The sequence below is a fragment of the Triticum dicoccoides genome, chromosome 7A (genome assembly GCF_002162155.2).
Source record: "Triticum dicoccoides isolate Atlit2015 ecotype Zavitan chromosome 7A, WEW_v2.0, whole genome shotgun sequence".
In the NCBI taxonomy this organism is placed as follows: Eukaryota; Viridiplantae; Streptophyta; class Magnoliopsida; order Poales; family Poaceae; genus Triticum; species Triticum dicoccoides.
This window is the reverse complement of record NC_041392.1, coordinates 469071036-469086553: the sequence shown is the minus strand read 5'-3', so window position 1 is coordinate 469086553 and position 15518 is coordinate 469071036. Positions and strand designations below refer to the sequence as shown.

The 15518-nt window shown below is 47.5% G+C and overlaps 1 protein-coding gene across 1 annotated transcript; it reads right to left on the bottom strand.

The window, feature by feature from the left end:
- Nucleotides 1–2996: 2996 nt before the first annotated feature.
- On the bottom strand, nt 2997–13744 carry LOC119330657. Its single transcript, XM_037603775.1, has 12 exons — nt 12700–13744; nt 12086–12370; nt 11670–11987; nt 11276–11503; nt 8568–8668; nt 8367–8454; nt 7509–7967; nt 7037–7233; nt 4293–6101; nt 3545–4153; nt 3308–3452; nt 2997–3217 (listed from the first exon to the last, which is right to left on the bottom strand). The coding sequence occupies exons 1-9, from the start codon at nt 13246–13248 to the stop codon at nt 4343–4345; spliced, it is 3984 nt and encodes a 1327-aa protein (XP_037459672.1). The 5' UTR covers nt 13249–13744; the 3' UTR covers nt 2997–3217; nt 3308–3452; nt 3545–4153; nt 4293–4342.
- Between the last annotated feature and the right edge of the window lie 1774 nt (nt 13745–15518).

Sequence of the window (15518 nt, the reverse complement as noted above, 5' to 3'; positions counted from 1 at the left end):
GGGCCGGCCACGGGCCGCGGCGGGCTCCGGCGGCGGCGGTGGAGAGAGAGGGAGGCGGCGAGTGGGAGGCTGCCACGTGGCGGCGGACACAGCAGCGGACACGTCCGCCGGCAGGGAAAGTGTCCGGCAGCGCGCGAGGTGGATTTTAGGGTTTCGGACGAGGGAGGATCCGGATTTGAGGGAAGGGGTTTTTAAATAGGCATAGAGGGAGCTAGGAGAGTCCAAATGAGGTGCGGTTTTCGGCCACTCGATCGTGATCGAACGCTCTAGATGATGGAGTAGAGTTAGGTGGGTTTTGGGCCAAATTGGAGGGGTGTTGGGCTGCAACACACACGAGGCCTTTTCGGTTCCTCGGTTAACCGTTGGATATTAAACGAAGTCCAAATGGTACGAAACTTGACAGGCGGTCTACCGGTAGTAAACCAAGGCCTCTTGGCAAGTCTCGGTCCAATCTGGAAATGTTTAATCCCCACACACGAAAGGAAGCTAGAAATGACCACCGGAGGAGAACGAAGCGCCGGAATGCAAAACGGACAACGGGGAAAATGCTCGAATGCATGAGATGAACATGTATGCAAATGCAATGCACATGATGACATGATATGAGATGCATGACAATGATAACAACACACGGAGACAAAAACCCAAACCCGAGAAAATAAATTAACTTAACGCCGGAAACGGCAAGAGTTGAAATACAAATTGGGAAAGTTACATCCGAGATGTTACATTGACGCCCAAACACAAATCATTTTAAAGTTTCGGATTCTCCACTTGGTTCTACCTCACTAGTCAATTCTAGGCTCCTAGCTAGCTTGTGCCAAGATATGCACATTTTGTTTGTCATGTGCACTAGCTAGCGGGCAAGCAAGTGTACACATGTTTTCATCTTGTGTTGGTACACACCTTTAACTATGTGTTGCATAGAGAGTCATCGTCTTTGGCAAGAAGTTTTGCAAAAGATAAAATGAACTAGATTCATTTAGTTGTCACCTAAAGAGATGGTAACAAATATATCCATACAGGTGTTCAAAAAAATCTACACGGACATGCCCTCCCCTGACCGCGGTGTATTCCCTACCTTCCAGCAGTATTCCCTCTAATGCCACTGCGGCCAGGCGACACCTCAATCTAGCCACGGGCAAACTCTTCCTGTACTTCAACCTCGATATCGACGAAGAGCATCGCCTAAATTTCCAAAACCTTGTGGGGGGTCACGGTCGCCAGTGGCCATGGACGCACACGCATGGGCGCTAGGCAGAACCACGATGGTGTACAAGCACGAGGGCAGAAGATTTTCTCTTTTTTCTTAGGGCATTTCTCGGTAGGCTTGTGTCATCACCTAGCTTTTAAAGCTTTGCTCCACTTGATCAGGACGTATTTCCCTCAAAAAAACTTTTTCCTCTAAAACTTTTTTTGAGGGACAAACCATTATGACTAGCTTTATTAAATTAAAGGATAATTACATCGTTTGCAAGTTCTGGGATCATCCAAACCAAAGGGTCCTCAGTCCAAGAACAAGACAGTTTATTCAAATAACTATGCTTAGCTAGCTCATGAGCAACGCCATTAGCTTTCCTATCATCAGTGCTTCCTATTATCAATGCTTAAACTTGACCTTCCCTATTAGACTTGTAGTACTCCCTCTGTAAACATATATAAGAGCGTTTAGATCACTACTTTAATGATCTAAATGCTCTTATATTTCTTTACGGAGGGAGTATCTAGAGACTTGGCATAAATGGTCGCCGCTGGTCCCACCATTGAGTAGTGCCAGTGCAAAAGTTAATCACCTCCATCGAGTCTCATTCGGCCTCAACAGTGTTGAAACCAAGAGAGTTGGCAAGAACTAGCCCATCTCTCATCGCCATGGCTTCTGTGGTACAAGCATCTGCAGCAAATGGAACAAATGAACATTGTGGCGCCAGAAAATTTCCCCTATGATCACGGATAACTGCTGCTGTAGCTCCACTTCCCTCGTCAATATGAAAGGCCGCATATACATTCAGTTTCACAGATCTGACTTCAGGCTTTGTCCATTTTGCTTCTGGTTCAGTCCCACTAACTTTTTTCAGTCGCCAGGATAGAAGTAGCATTGCGTCCCAGGTGGTGAACAATTCCTTCATGAGTAATCTGGCGTCGAAGCCACCAAAGGTACCAGCATGTCGCCGCAATTGTTTCTCTTACCCCTATTGCATCAGTGCCCGGCATCACTCCCTGCGGACCTCGTAGGGGAGTTTCCAATAGTTCAGAACCTGATATATCTGTCCCATCGGCTTCAGTTATCAGAACCTGATATATCTATCTCAGAGCATGATTGGTTTAACTGTTGTAAACAAGTACGTGAATGGGCAAAACCGTGCTTTAAGATTAAGCAAATTACGAGGTATATGTATTCCATGCCCCCTCCATCAAATCAAATGAAAATGCTCCATCCATTCTGAAAGCAGGAGCAGAGAAGGGTGGTACACAAAACAAAAGAACAAAAGACATTATCTCAACCAGATCACAGGTGGGCCCGGTTCCACCTATACAATACCCAAGGAGTTAAGATAGATCAACATTTGGTTCACCGGTACGAGTTGTGTCAAGTTATTTCCCCTATAATAAAAGGATCATTAACATTGGCTGGGCTGTCATCATCTGTTCTGTGAATGCTTCCTACAATAACATCATTAGTAAAGAGCCCCTCTTTCTCTATCAGCATGAAGGATCGTGCATGTGAGTTAGACATGTAGATTTTCTGTATATGAGGCCCTTGATGGCATAATCATAAGCTCTGAAAGATACCCAAACTCTGGCCGTGAAGAGATTAGAGATCATGCTGCTAGCAAAAAAAGAAAAAACTAACTGTGTGGCAGTATGAACCATTCTGATTCTGAGAACACAGAATAGTATTTAGGTTGCTTTTGTCAAATGAAGTGGGATTATTAGCTTGTTAAAATTAGGGATATCGGTCAGAATGTACGGCCATATGAACAACATTTGTGTACGTATGAAAATGCAGCGATTCCATTGCAGACTCCCTGGCTTCACAGTGTATTGCATATATACATACCCAAGGGAAACTTTCAATTTTTTACAGCATATACTGGCGAGGCCTATTTTAGTAGGACGGAATGATCTGATTAAACCCACGCAGATTTCTAATCCTTCACCAAAGGATCGTATCCTCTCCAGGTTAGGCAAGACAAAGGATCAACCAAACGGTGAGTGCCTGCGAAATAATGGGATGGAAATCATCACTACAATATCAAGCGATTCACTTGATTTGTCCTATTCTATGATACCTAGAGATTCACTTTACCTTGCTGCTGGCAGCTAATGCAGAACAATATCAAGACCTGCCAAGGCTTTTTGATCCTCTACCTCCTCCGGCTAAAATTTGCTCAAGACGGTGCAGATCAGCTGTTGCAGCGAACTTAATCACTGCCTTTGCAGTTTGCTGGCTCCTAGATCATAGAAAAGACCATCAGTACTATCAAAACATTATGCTTCTCCCTACCCATCAAATGATGTTAATGTGCAAGTCTCAAGGGCAGACCTCTCCAAATCAGAATCATCTTCATCAAGTGATGTGATATTTTCTTTAGTAAATGACAATGGGCCGGCCATGTATATGCTCATCATAGGCTGAAAGCCTCCTTCCCATATATAATACATTCTACAGCTTCACCAACTCTTAAATCACCGCATGGCTTACAGTTCATGACATTACTTCTAGGGTGACTGGAGCCTATGAAGAAACCATACCATTGCAAAATCTTTAAGAAGTTAACATGGTCTGAGAAGAGCATCGACCAAAAGCTTCACTGCACTTCATTTCCTCTCTAATAAAGGGATCAGTACCTGTCATGTGGTCAAACAAGCCATGATGCATACCATGCTTAAGCAATCATCTTGCCAGCTAGGCATGTATCATATTCCAGTTCTAGCAAGGAATGACTTGGGACCATAATAGGCTTCAACATACTGATTAATGCTCTAACTTTAGATGGCTCTGGCAAAAAGTTTGCTAATGTATAAGTGTTTGAGGTCAATTTTAAGTGATCGGTATTGTTTGTCCTCATTGTCATCAGCTTCTTTGCAGATCACTCCCCAAATAAGGGAGTCCACTAAAATTCCAAATATACAGTCATTGTAGAGTTTCAAGCTGGGAAAAGAGATAAAAATACCCGGTGCGTTAATACAAAAATAATTTCCAGCTAGTAGTTCAATGTGAGCATGCATGCAAAAAAAATTATCCTATGTTATAAGATGTGATAGTATCAGTTTGTAAATCAATATGTTACCTCTGGAAACCTTGGCCTTAACAGGAAGATGGTCCAAGAAGAACCAACTATTATCCACCAAAAGCTTCGCTGCTTTTCACTTCCTCACTACTAGACGAATCAGTATCCGTTATGCGGTCAGACAAGTCACAATGTGCACCATGATTTAAGCCATCATCTTGCTCAACTAGGCATATGTCATATTCTGATTCTAGCAAGGAATGGCTTGGAACCATAGTTAAATCCATCATACTCATCAATGATCTAACTTTAGCTAGCTCTGGCCAACATTTTGCTGATATATACGTGTTTGAGATCAATTTGTAGTGACCAGGATTGTTTGTCCTCATTGCCAGCAGCTTCTTTGCAGTTCGTTTGCCAATTTCTGTATTACCATGGATCAGGCAAGCCTCAATAAGAGTCGCTAACATTGCAGCAGTTGGCTGGAACGGCATCTTGTCAATTATCTCCTCGGACACCTTCAGCAAACCTTCACGGCTGTACAAATCAACCATGCAAGAAAAATGCTCCACTCTTGGTGCAATACCAAACACAGCAAACATATTGGCAAATAGTAGCTGCCCTTGAGTGACCAGTCCAGAGTAGCTACATGCTGAAAGAACAGCAACCATGGTTACATGGTCGGGCTCTATACTGTTGGCGATCATTTCATCAAAGAGCTTCAGTGATAGATGGCCCTCTCTTTGCATTCCATATCCCAAAATCAATGAAGTGTAGGCATGCTTGTCTCGACATTCCATCTGATCAAATACTATCCGTGAAGCTCTCATGTGTCTAGACTTTGAGTACATGTCGACAAGTGAGTTTTGCAATAATTTAGAACCACCCAATCCATGTCTAAGGATGTAGCAGTGCAGCTCCCTTCCATGACAGAGGTGTCCAAACCGAGCAACAACGGAGAGCATTGTCAAGACAGTAACATCACTGGGACAGACACCTGAGCCAATCATCTCTCTGAAGAGCAAAGAAGCTTCCTCAACCTGGTCCATGAATGCAAATCCTGCTAACAATGAATTCCAAGCTGTGATGCTCCGAATTGAGTACACTGTAAACAGAAGTACAGCAGAGCTCATCATCCTGCATCTTGAATACATTGTTATCAACGAGTTTACCACACACTCGAGCCTGTCGAAGTATAGACGAACAGCCACCCCATGCAACTCCCTGCCAATCCTCAGATACCCACTCTTAGCACACGCCTTGAGGCCAATCAGCACGCTCACAGAGTCCACCCCTGGCCCGTGGCGATTCCTCGTCTGAGACAACAACCTGATCACTTCATCATAGTTCCCTGCCTTCAAATTCCCTGCTGCAACTGCATTCCACGTCACAATGTTTTCCCCAGGAACCCGCTGAAGCAGCTGAAACGCCTCGGCCCGCATCCCCGCCGATGCATAGCCAGACACCATTGTGTTCCAGCTGACAACATCCCTGACAGACATTTCATCAAACACCCTCCGCGCATCCTCTAGCTCCCCGCACTTGACATACATCCCGACCAAAGCGTTCCAGACATACATGTCCAGATCATATCTACTCCTCCGAATACGGTGGTCAATTTTGCGGCCAATGGTGACCTCTCCGAGCTCGCCGCAAGCGCGCAGCAGAGACGGATACGTGTACCTGTCGGCGTCCACGCCCAGCGCCAGCATCCTGTCATACGCCATGACCACGTCTTTCCACAGCCTGTCGCCGGCGTAGCTCCATATGAGCAGGTTCCAGGGGAAAGCTCGCGCCTTCCCAGCCGCCTGCTCGACGGCAGAACGCGCGGCCGGGATGTCGCCGACGGCTATGTACAAGGAGGCGATCCTGGGGAGGACGGAAGGATGCGCGCCCAGGCCGAGCGTGAATGCGCGCGCATGGACCTGCTCGCCGGGGCGGAGCGCGCGGTGCGCGGCGCAGGAGAAGAGGATGGAGGCGAGGGAGGAGGGGGAGAAGGACGAGGCGGGCGGCGGCGGCGGTTCTTGGGCAGGTGCGGCGTTTCTCCAAACGGGTGGGAGACAGCGCTGGATGCGGAGGAGTTGCTGCCTGGAGAGCGAGGCGGCGGCGGCGGCGCAGGTGGGAGAAGGGCGCATCAAACGGCCGCCGCTCTCGCCGTCGCATCACACCGCGGCGGCGGCGGCGAAGCTGGTGGGGAGCGAGAGCGAGAGGCTAATGGTAGGAGGAGGCTCTCGGCGTCTGGGCGCGCCAATGTTTCGTCCGGGGTTTACCATGAGTGCACGCCAAGAGAAATCGGTCACTTATTTTGGAACGTCCGATTCGCATCCAACGTCCCGGATTACCCGCCCAGACAGCACGCAAAATTGTTGATTTTTTTTTTTTTGAAACTGAATTGAAAGGCAAGACAATGGAAGGGAGAGAGAGAGAGGCAGCAGACACAGAAGTATAATTTGATTATATTTCTCTTGGCACCTACCAAAACACAGGTGTAAGAATCATCAATCCTCAAGAGGGTGGGTACTCATCTCTGAGATATACAATTGGTGACTGTGTGGGCAACAAATTTTTCCAGCGAATATCTTTCTTGCTAAACTTGGCGAAAATCTCTACATGAGTGAAGAGCAGGCCTTCTTCTTCTTCTTCTTGCTGCCAGGAACTACCAGTCCACTGGCGCAATGGTGTGGGAGCTGCCGGCAGAACAAACCTCTCCGCTCGACGGGGGCGTAAAAAATAAGGGGATCATACACTACTTTCCATTGCCGAAGCCATCAAGAATGCCGAGCCGAGCTTTGCGGCGCTATGACCTGCCATTATGGGCAGCGTACAGCAGCGACTCTGACTGGTCTCTCTCGGCGTGCTTGCCCTTTCCCTTGTCCAGACGAGCCCTTCGCACGGCTTGCTGGATTTGCCGCTCGTGCTCTTTAAGGATCTCTTCCATGTTTACCCCAGGAGGCATCAATGGTCCTGAGTACTGGATTCGGTTCTTCCTCGTGCCATTCACCTGAATGAATATATAGGCGAGAAATTATCAGCATGTTACACTACTGACTGAAAAGAATATATAGACGGGAAATTATCAGCCACATTATTTGCAGAACATCCACTACGAAGTCTAGACCCAATAAGAACCAACCAGAAATGCTAATGAATGGATTTTTCGGATTTTATTGAAACTAATCACGGCTCTTAAAGGCTAGGGTCATGCTTTGCTTTGCTCTCTACAAATGTTATGAATTAAGACCAGCTAAAGCTAATTAGAAGAATTAAGTAACTCACCCCTGTAGGCTCCTTATCTGCCACCACTTCATCCTTCCGATGGGAAGATGACGGTCTTTCTTGGAATTGATGCGATTGCGACCATTTGGGTTTGTCAGACTGGTCGGCAGCAGCGAGTTGACTGTATCTTGAACTCGACCGATGCTCTCTTAAATACTGTTTCCTGGCGCTGTCCCCAAGGTTAGACAGCTTACCAGTATTGCCTCGCTGCCCAGTTGCAGTAGATGGGTTAGACATCTCAGCAGCAGCAATCTGAGAGGTGTAGAATCTCTGGCCGTTTGGATCTGTGCCACTTGATCGACCCAAAGTGGAGGATGAACGACCAGCATTCATCAAAGGAACACGGCGAGCATGACCATTGTCTACTACCAGAGGATCCATTGGAAAGCCAGTAACACCATCCTCCTTTGGAGTAAACTTATTACTACTGCTTTTAGGATTAACCGGAACTCGCCGTTGCTGCAAAGCCATGAAACAAGAGAGATTTGAGTAATATGAAACGGCAAACTGTTCATATGTAGCAGTATGACATCAGATTAGTTGTCATATATACAGTATAGTTGCCTCTGGAGCTGGAAACAATGTGTGTGCATTACAGATTGGTTGCTGCATGGTTAGTTGGTTACAATAAAACAGTTGTGTAAATTAACTTCCAAACAAATAGAGAAGCAATTGCATTGCATCCCGATAATGAATCATGTATATAATGCATTCACCGAACTGCTAGCATCGGGTATTGAATGGCATGTTTCAAAGCTCAAAAGTGCAGATTGTGGCACCAGAAAAAAAATCACTGAGGAGACCCTTGGTATGCCAATTATCAGACTATACTAAGATCGGATTAATTCTGCAAAATACCTGTAAACCGATAGTGCCATTTTGTGCTGCAAGTTGCTTCCTGCGTCCAGTTTCAGATTCATGTCCTTTGGCTGCAGCTGCTCTTTGCCTGTGGACCAAAACGGATATAATTAGTTAAATACAGAAATGCCAATGATAAAACCCATCTGTCGAAATTGCAGATTGCATAATATTTGTCTTAGGTTCTATAGAGAATATTACCTCCTAGCTTCTTCATCTCGAAGCTTAGCGTCATATTCCTTACTTGGAGGATATTTTGGCAGACTTGATGGATCACAAGCATAAGGCTTCGTTGTAAAGAACTGTTGTATAATGTACAAGTACAGATTACAAACCAGAAGTTAAGGGCAGTCACTTCAGATATACAGAGGCAACCAAATCAGTTATCAACTAATCCCATAAAGTGAAAAAGCTAATATAAAATAGCATCTCTTAAGTTTTAATATTAAGATCAAAAGATATTGTTCACTTTTGAAAATCAGTGTCTCAAATTCACAATATATGAGCTGAAAATAACACAGAAGTCCATATTTTCAGGGGACTTATTCACATTTGCCACAACTCTTACTTGTATCCTGCCATTACTTTTTAGGGGTTGTTTGGATACTGGGATTTTACAAAAACAGTTTGGCCTACACTTGTTTTCGGTTACAACAAACTAAAACTATGTTTGGTTAACATAACAAATCCAAGGTTAAGTAAATCTTGGTTTTACTAAAACTGAAAAACTGAGTTTATGGAAAAACGACAATTAGACGTTTTTTGACGTTTTTCTATAAACGAGTTCATCATCCGCCGCTGGCGACCGGCATACAGCGCAGCTGGCCTGCGTGTTGCCGTCACCGACGAGTCCTTTCCCAGCAACAACTCATCAACGCATACCGCACCACCCGCGGCCCTCGCCGTCGACGTTGCCGCCGGCCGCTGCCGTCACCGTCGAACACTGGTCCTGCCCCAACGACAACTGATCTCGCGTCGCTCGCGACCGTCGCCATCGTCGGACCATCGTCATCGCCGTCGACCATCGGTCCTTCCCCGGCGAGCCCTCATCCCGCATCACCGGCGGCCGCCGCCAACTCGCCATCACAGTCGACCATTGATCCCTCTCGCGTCTTCCTCGCCGATGGCGGTCTCTTATAAATTTGATCTTGAGTTAGTGTGGCAGCAACAGATTCCTTGTATGCTCGTTCTTGTTCTTGAATGATTGGTCATTCTCATTACTGTCACTCATGCAAACGATTCACGTGTGAGCATTCAGATTGCTTTTGATGATGGATGGGTATGGCAGGAAGGACTAGTAGTAATTTGGCTGTTAACATGATCTTGTGCTCAAGCAGGCTGGCTTCCTCAAGACCACAACGGTGCATCTTCGTCGGTCCTCACCTTCACCGCTGCCCAAGGAACCATCACCGGCGATGATGTCGACCAACCCGGCCAACTGCAGCGCTACTCTCTCTTCGGCCGCGACAATGATGGACCCCATCCAGGAAGTATGAAGAGAGTGCCGGCATCGAAACTGGACGCATTCATCTCTTACGGGGCGGCGATGGCGCAGCCTCGTGTTTAAACATGTTTTATCATCCAAACAAGGTTTTGTGTATACTTGTTCCTAACTGAATTATTGGTAAAACTAGTTTTCTGAAAGAAAAAAATCCAACTAAAACGTGTTTTGTTAAAACTAGGCGTTAATCCTACTTATCCAAACAACCACTTAGAGCTACTCACCACTCACTCTTCTGTTAACCTTATTTGCAGTTGCCACTGCTCCTTTTCCATCCAACTTGCAGTTAGTGAGATATTAAAGGACCAAAATGCCCATGGACATTCTGTCCGATGCTTCTTCCTTCTAAGCCACTTTACCTCCTCCATCCCCTCTCTCCACTACAGAGATCTGGCATTTCATCCCTCTCTCCCTCTACCTCCACCTTGTGGCCGGCATGTCCAGCTCGTGTCAACATTGGGCTCATGTTCCCACCAAAGCACACAATCGCCATATGGGGCCAACTGGCAAGATCCGGACGGCCCTCCAGCTCAAAGAGTCGAGCTGAGCCTCATCCCTGCAAACAACAGGGACTGGGAGCTCAAGTGTGGCAAAGCTTGCGTCGGTGTTTGGGCCGCCTTACCGGCTGACTGCGTCCAACACGACGAGGTGAACTTGGAGGCCACGTCTCACGCGGAGGAGGCTGAGCGACAGCAGCAGGCATGACCCTATGCATGATCTGCTTGATTGATTGTACAGAAGAGAGAGAGAGACCAAGATATGATCATTTGTTTTGTTTAACTATAAAACGTTTTGCCTGTAATTATTGCAGCTCAAGATGGCTTCTAAATTGGCATGCAACTTATACTTAACATGTATTCTTGATGGTCCTTTTCCAAATGGGGTGGGTGCCCTAAGTTCAGCAATTCCATTCCAAGGAGCTGCATGCAGGCCACCATTGTGTCATCCTGTAGCAACTAGCAAGGGAGGTTCACTACTGCATCTAGGCTGATGGGAGAGACGAATCAGAGGAGATATCGAATAGGAAGAAGCCAGGAGGAAGAATATGACATGTGGGACCATCAAACGGTGCTTATGGGCATTGTGCAACCCTCAAAAGGTGCTAATGGGTGTTGACCGAATCAGAAACAGAGCTGCATGACAAATGTACATCTAACAGGAGAGTAGCAAAAGTCAGCAACCCTGAAAAGTAGAGGTAGAATGCACGTATGAGGTTGTACTAGTTGTAAATGTACTCACTATTTTCAGATCCACCAAATGGCACGCCAATTATGTTTATATGTGATTGCAAAGACATAAAGCACTTTTAGCTAACATTTTATACATGTCTGACCATAGATTCTCTTTATGACAGGCAATACAGCAGCCATATAATGGATCAATGAATGTAAGGGCAGACAGAACTTACTTCACTTTCAAGGGCAGAAGCCGCAGTACCCCTATTATCAGGTTCTACAGCAAGTAAACGGTCCAGAAGTGACAAAGCTGAAGGAGGGAAGTCCTTATATACATCATTCACACAACGACGATACGGATGTTGTGGTTTGAAGATGGTAGCACGTGATAACTTCAAATTAGCCCAGAACTCCTCTGATGGTGAACCACAAAGCTTGAATATTTTGTGCAACTGTTCCACCTGAAAGAGTTTAGACAACAAAAATTGCCCTTAAGTGTCATAAAGTTAACAACATAGATTCACAGAACTATTCAAGACTAACGTAAGTACACAAGTAGGATTAATCCAAAGAAGCAACAGTCTTGAGTTTGAGCAAATTATGACTGCGGCAGTAGTCAAACAGTACCTCAGTTCGTCCTGGCATGATAGGCTTCCCTGACAGCAATTCCGCAAGGATGCAACCAGCACTCCAGAGATCAACCGTGGCACCATAGTTAGTAGCACCCAACAAAAGTTCCGGGGGCCGGTACCATAAAGTTACAACACGACTTGTCAAATTCTGCTTTTGGTTCGGATTAAAGAATGTAGCTAGACCAAAATCTGCTATTTTGAGGGCACCATTATTGTCAAGCAGAAGATTAGCACCCTTTATATCCCGATGCAAAACACCACGACTATGACAGTGACCAAGTCCAGACAGTAGCTGGTGCATGTAACACTTGACCTGAATGGGTCATTGTCCGAAGTCAGCACGGAATGAAAACTAAAGGCACAATAGAAAACCTTTGAATGGAGATCAAAGAAAATGTCCAGAAGGAAAACCTGAGCCTCTGTGAATTTTATGCCAGGTGTAGCAGCAAGCCCCGCAAGATCATGCTCCATGTATTCGAACACGAGATACAAGCTACTAGACATGCGTGATGTCACCAAACCTTCGAGCTTAATAACATTTGGATTATCAAGTCTTCTTAAGATGTGAATTTCCCTCGCCATAAATCGAACACTCTCAGGATCCATATTGGCAAATCTAACTTTCTTAAGTGCCACAATTTTTCCATTCTCAAGATCGCGTGCTTTGTAAACGCTGCTGTAGGTACCTTGCCCTATCTGAAATATTTAAAAGGCGAGGGTGAGAAAAAGCGTAGTAGCACAGAATCAGCAGTTCTAATCAATCAGATTGCTTTAAAGGACTAGGAGCTGCGTGTGGGCTCTATTTTTCTACCTGCACCACGATATTGAGAATGATATTCCAAAGCTTATGGGATCTAGATGTATTTACACTATTACAACTGACAGAATGCCCTATGCCATTAGAAAATGTTCAAGCGCTTTGAAACATTCACACTAAATCACACCTAAACACAATTCAGAACATAGATGGCTAATGAAGGTCTTGAAAAGAGAAACAAGATGATGAATTTGTGGTAAGGATGAACCTTGTCCAACTTCTCGAAGGACTCTGCCTTGCGAGGCTGCCACCCACGGACCGCCTCTGTTGCCACCTCCGTGAGCCACCTCGGCCAGCCAGCCGCCACATGCTCCCCCACCACTCCATTCGGCACATCTATGATCCTTGGCTTCACCTCACCCCTGATGCCACCACTCCTTGGTTCTTGCTCTGCCACGCCATTCGGAGCACGCCTGCGATTCACAGGGGCAGCAACCGCCCTCTCCACATCGACGACGCTAGCGGCAGTTGCGGCCACTTCCTCTGGCAGCGGCACCACTGCATCGACCACCGGCGCAGGGGGCTTCCGAATCAGCCTGGCCGTGCTGGCATCTTTGGCAACACGGTGCCCCACGCTCGAGGACGTGGCTGCCACAACTCCCCCTTCTTCTTCATCCTCCTCCAAGTCCTCGTGCCTCTTGCTGGAGTTGTAACTAACCAGACGCCTCAGCGAGTTGCTGGATGGGCGGCGGCGAGGCTTCCCCTCGCCGCCACACTCGTCGCCGCCATGGAATTGCTTCGAACTGACGCATCCCATGGGACAAGGATCCCGGCAGGAAACCCTACTCCAAGAGAATCAAGACGACGACTTGAAGAGACTTTCTCCCGCATCAGGCCCTCATTGCTCCCCGAATTGGAGCGCCAATCCGGGCTCCTCCGCAGATCCAAATCAGAAGGCAGACACTCGGGAGCCGGAGGAACTCCCCCTCCGCTCCAGCAACTTCCGAATCAGGGAGCGCGCGGCCAGGAACCGGCGCCAACGACGACTGGAACTGAGACTCCACAACTGCAACCGAAATCGGGATCTTCTTGGAGCACTCGAGTGGAAGCGACGCGAGTTGGGCAGGGCAGGGACGAACCGGGGCGGGGAATCCGGGGTGGGCTGGGATCAAAATCGAACCTTGCCGCCGGAAAACCGCAAAGCGTCGCCCCGCAGATCTCCCTCCCTCCCAACCTCTCTCCTTCCCGAGTGCTGGCCTTTTTCTTGGGTCCTTTTGTTTGGTCTGTTGCAAGTACCCGGTCTTCTGCTTCCCTTCCCTTCTCTTTTCTGGTTGGTGAAAAAAGGGAGAGGGCAGAGGGAGAGAAATTGTCAGCGAGAGGGAGGGAGGGAGACGTTAGTTCCTGTTTTATTTTATTTTTATGTGAAGAAAGAAATTGGGAATCAAGGGCGCAGACAGTTTTTGGAAAATCGGGAAACTCGAATCTCTATTCAATTGCTTAGCCATGTGATCTTTGATTCCCTATGGTTCTGTCAAACTTAGCCGTGTCAAAAGCATCCAAGAACATTGGCAGGAAATTAGAAGAAGTCAACAGATGAATAGCACACGTACACCTATGGTGAGGAGGGCGTGATTAGAGATATGATAAATTAGTGGTAGCTGTGAAGAAAAGAAGTGACAAGCTGTATATAGCGAGAGAAACCAAAGTTTGTTCAAGGTTCAATTATTTTGTTGCAAGGTCCAGTCCACGTGCTAACTTTGTGATTAATTACCTACTTGATTTTTGTGAAACGGTTTTGTTTTTCTCATTAATAACGTACGAGACAGCTAGACCCAAGTATATTGTATTTGCCATCAAAAAGTAGTATAAGAGCATCTACACATGGACGTCTTAAACAAGCCTCAAACACACGGAAGGCCCGCCTGGTCACTGACTGATCACTACTCCCTCCGTTCTAAAATAGATGGACCAACTTTGTACTAAAGTTAGTATAAAGTTGAGTCATCTATTTTAAAACGGAAGGAGTAAAATCTGGCCCAGATGGGCGCCTCAACCGGGCCTCAAACGCCCGGGTTGTCTAGTGCCCCTTATATCCAGTCCAAGTATAAGGCGGATATGAGTCTCCCCGGGCGCGTCCGCTACGTCAAACCCAGCCCACCCCGACCTCATAAATATCCCCAATCCTAAAACCTTAGCTCACTCCACTCTTGATTCATCTCTTTTCTTCCCTCCGATTTCTCCGATTCGATCCACTCCGGCGACTGTCGCGACCATGTCGAGCGCCGGTAGTGGCTCCTCCTCCGACTACGACAAGGAGTTGGCCCTCCGCATTGCCCTCGAGAAGTCGAAGGTGGACATGGGTGGCAGTTCCCGATCGGCCGCCTCGCCTCTCCCCGCCGGCGCAGGCTCCTTCCAGCCCATGTTTGGCTCCGCGCGGGGCTGGGGAGTCCATGCCTCCCCCACGCCATCCTCTGCCCCCGTCGTCTGCTGCTCCCCCCACGTCGGCAGTGGTGGGTGCTTGTGCCCGCCTAGCCGGCCGGGACACGCACACCAAAGTCAGAGGCGTGTGTCGCTAGCCGCGAGAGGCAGCGGGCAAGGGATAGGGACGCGGCGGAGAGCTCTGTCCTCCACCGCTGCGGGTTATCGACGGAGCCCGATGAGAACGAGTGGCTCCTCGCATGGGTCTACCGCCGGTCGCTTACAATTGCGGAGACGGATGCTCGGCAGCTCCGCGGGAAGAATGTGAACGCTCTCCAGCTTGCCATCGAGCAGTCCGAGTGCGAGCCAAGGAGAAGGCGACGAAGGCCGCTTGGCTGGCGAAGCTCAAGCGCCAGTAGGACATGGCCGTCCGGCGCCTCAAGGGCCTCATCATCATCTCCTCCAATGACGACGACGGCGGGGGCTCCTCGTCTAACGAATCAGACGATCCTCCACCAGCCGCCGACAGCTCCGGCGACTGGAAAGTGAAGGGTTGGCCCGAAAGTGGTGAAGATCTGCTTCTTTAATTAAATTTTAAGTTTTAGATGTAGTCGTTGGGAAAAGAACGTGTTGGGATCATGATCGTTACCGTCACCGAGCTGCAGCGGA

Bases quoted from the DNA above. Each gene is read 5' to 3' on its own strand.
- LOC119330657 (XM_037603775.1), bottom strand. From the start codon at position 13,248: ATGGGATGCGTCAGTTCGAAGCAATTCCATGGCGGCGACGAGTGTGGC. The intron at 12,371-12,699 runs GTTCATCCTTAC...TAAATATTTCAG, and splicing joins CCTTCGAGAAGTTGGACAAG to ATAGGGCAAGGTACCTACAG. The intron at 6,102-7,036 runs GTCATAGCGCCG...CGTCCTCCCCAG, and splicing joins TACGCTGCCCATAATGGCAG to GATCGCCTCCTTGTACATAG.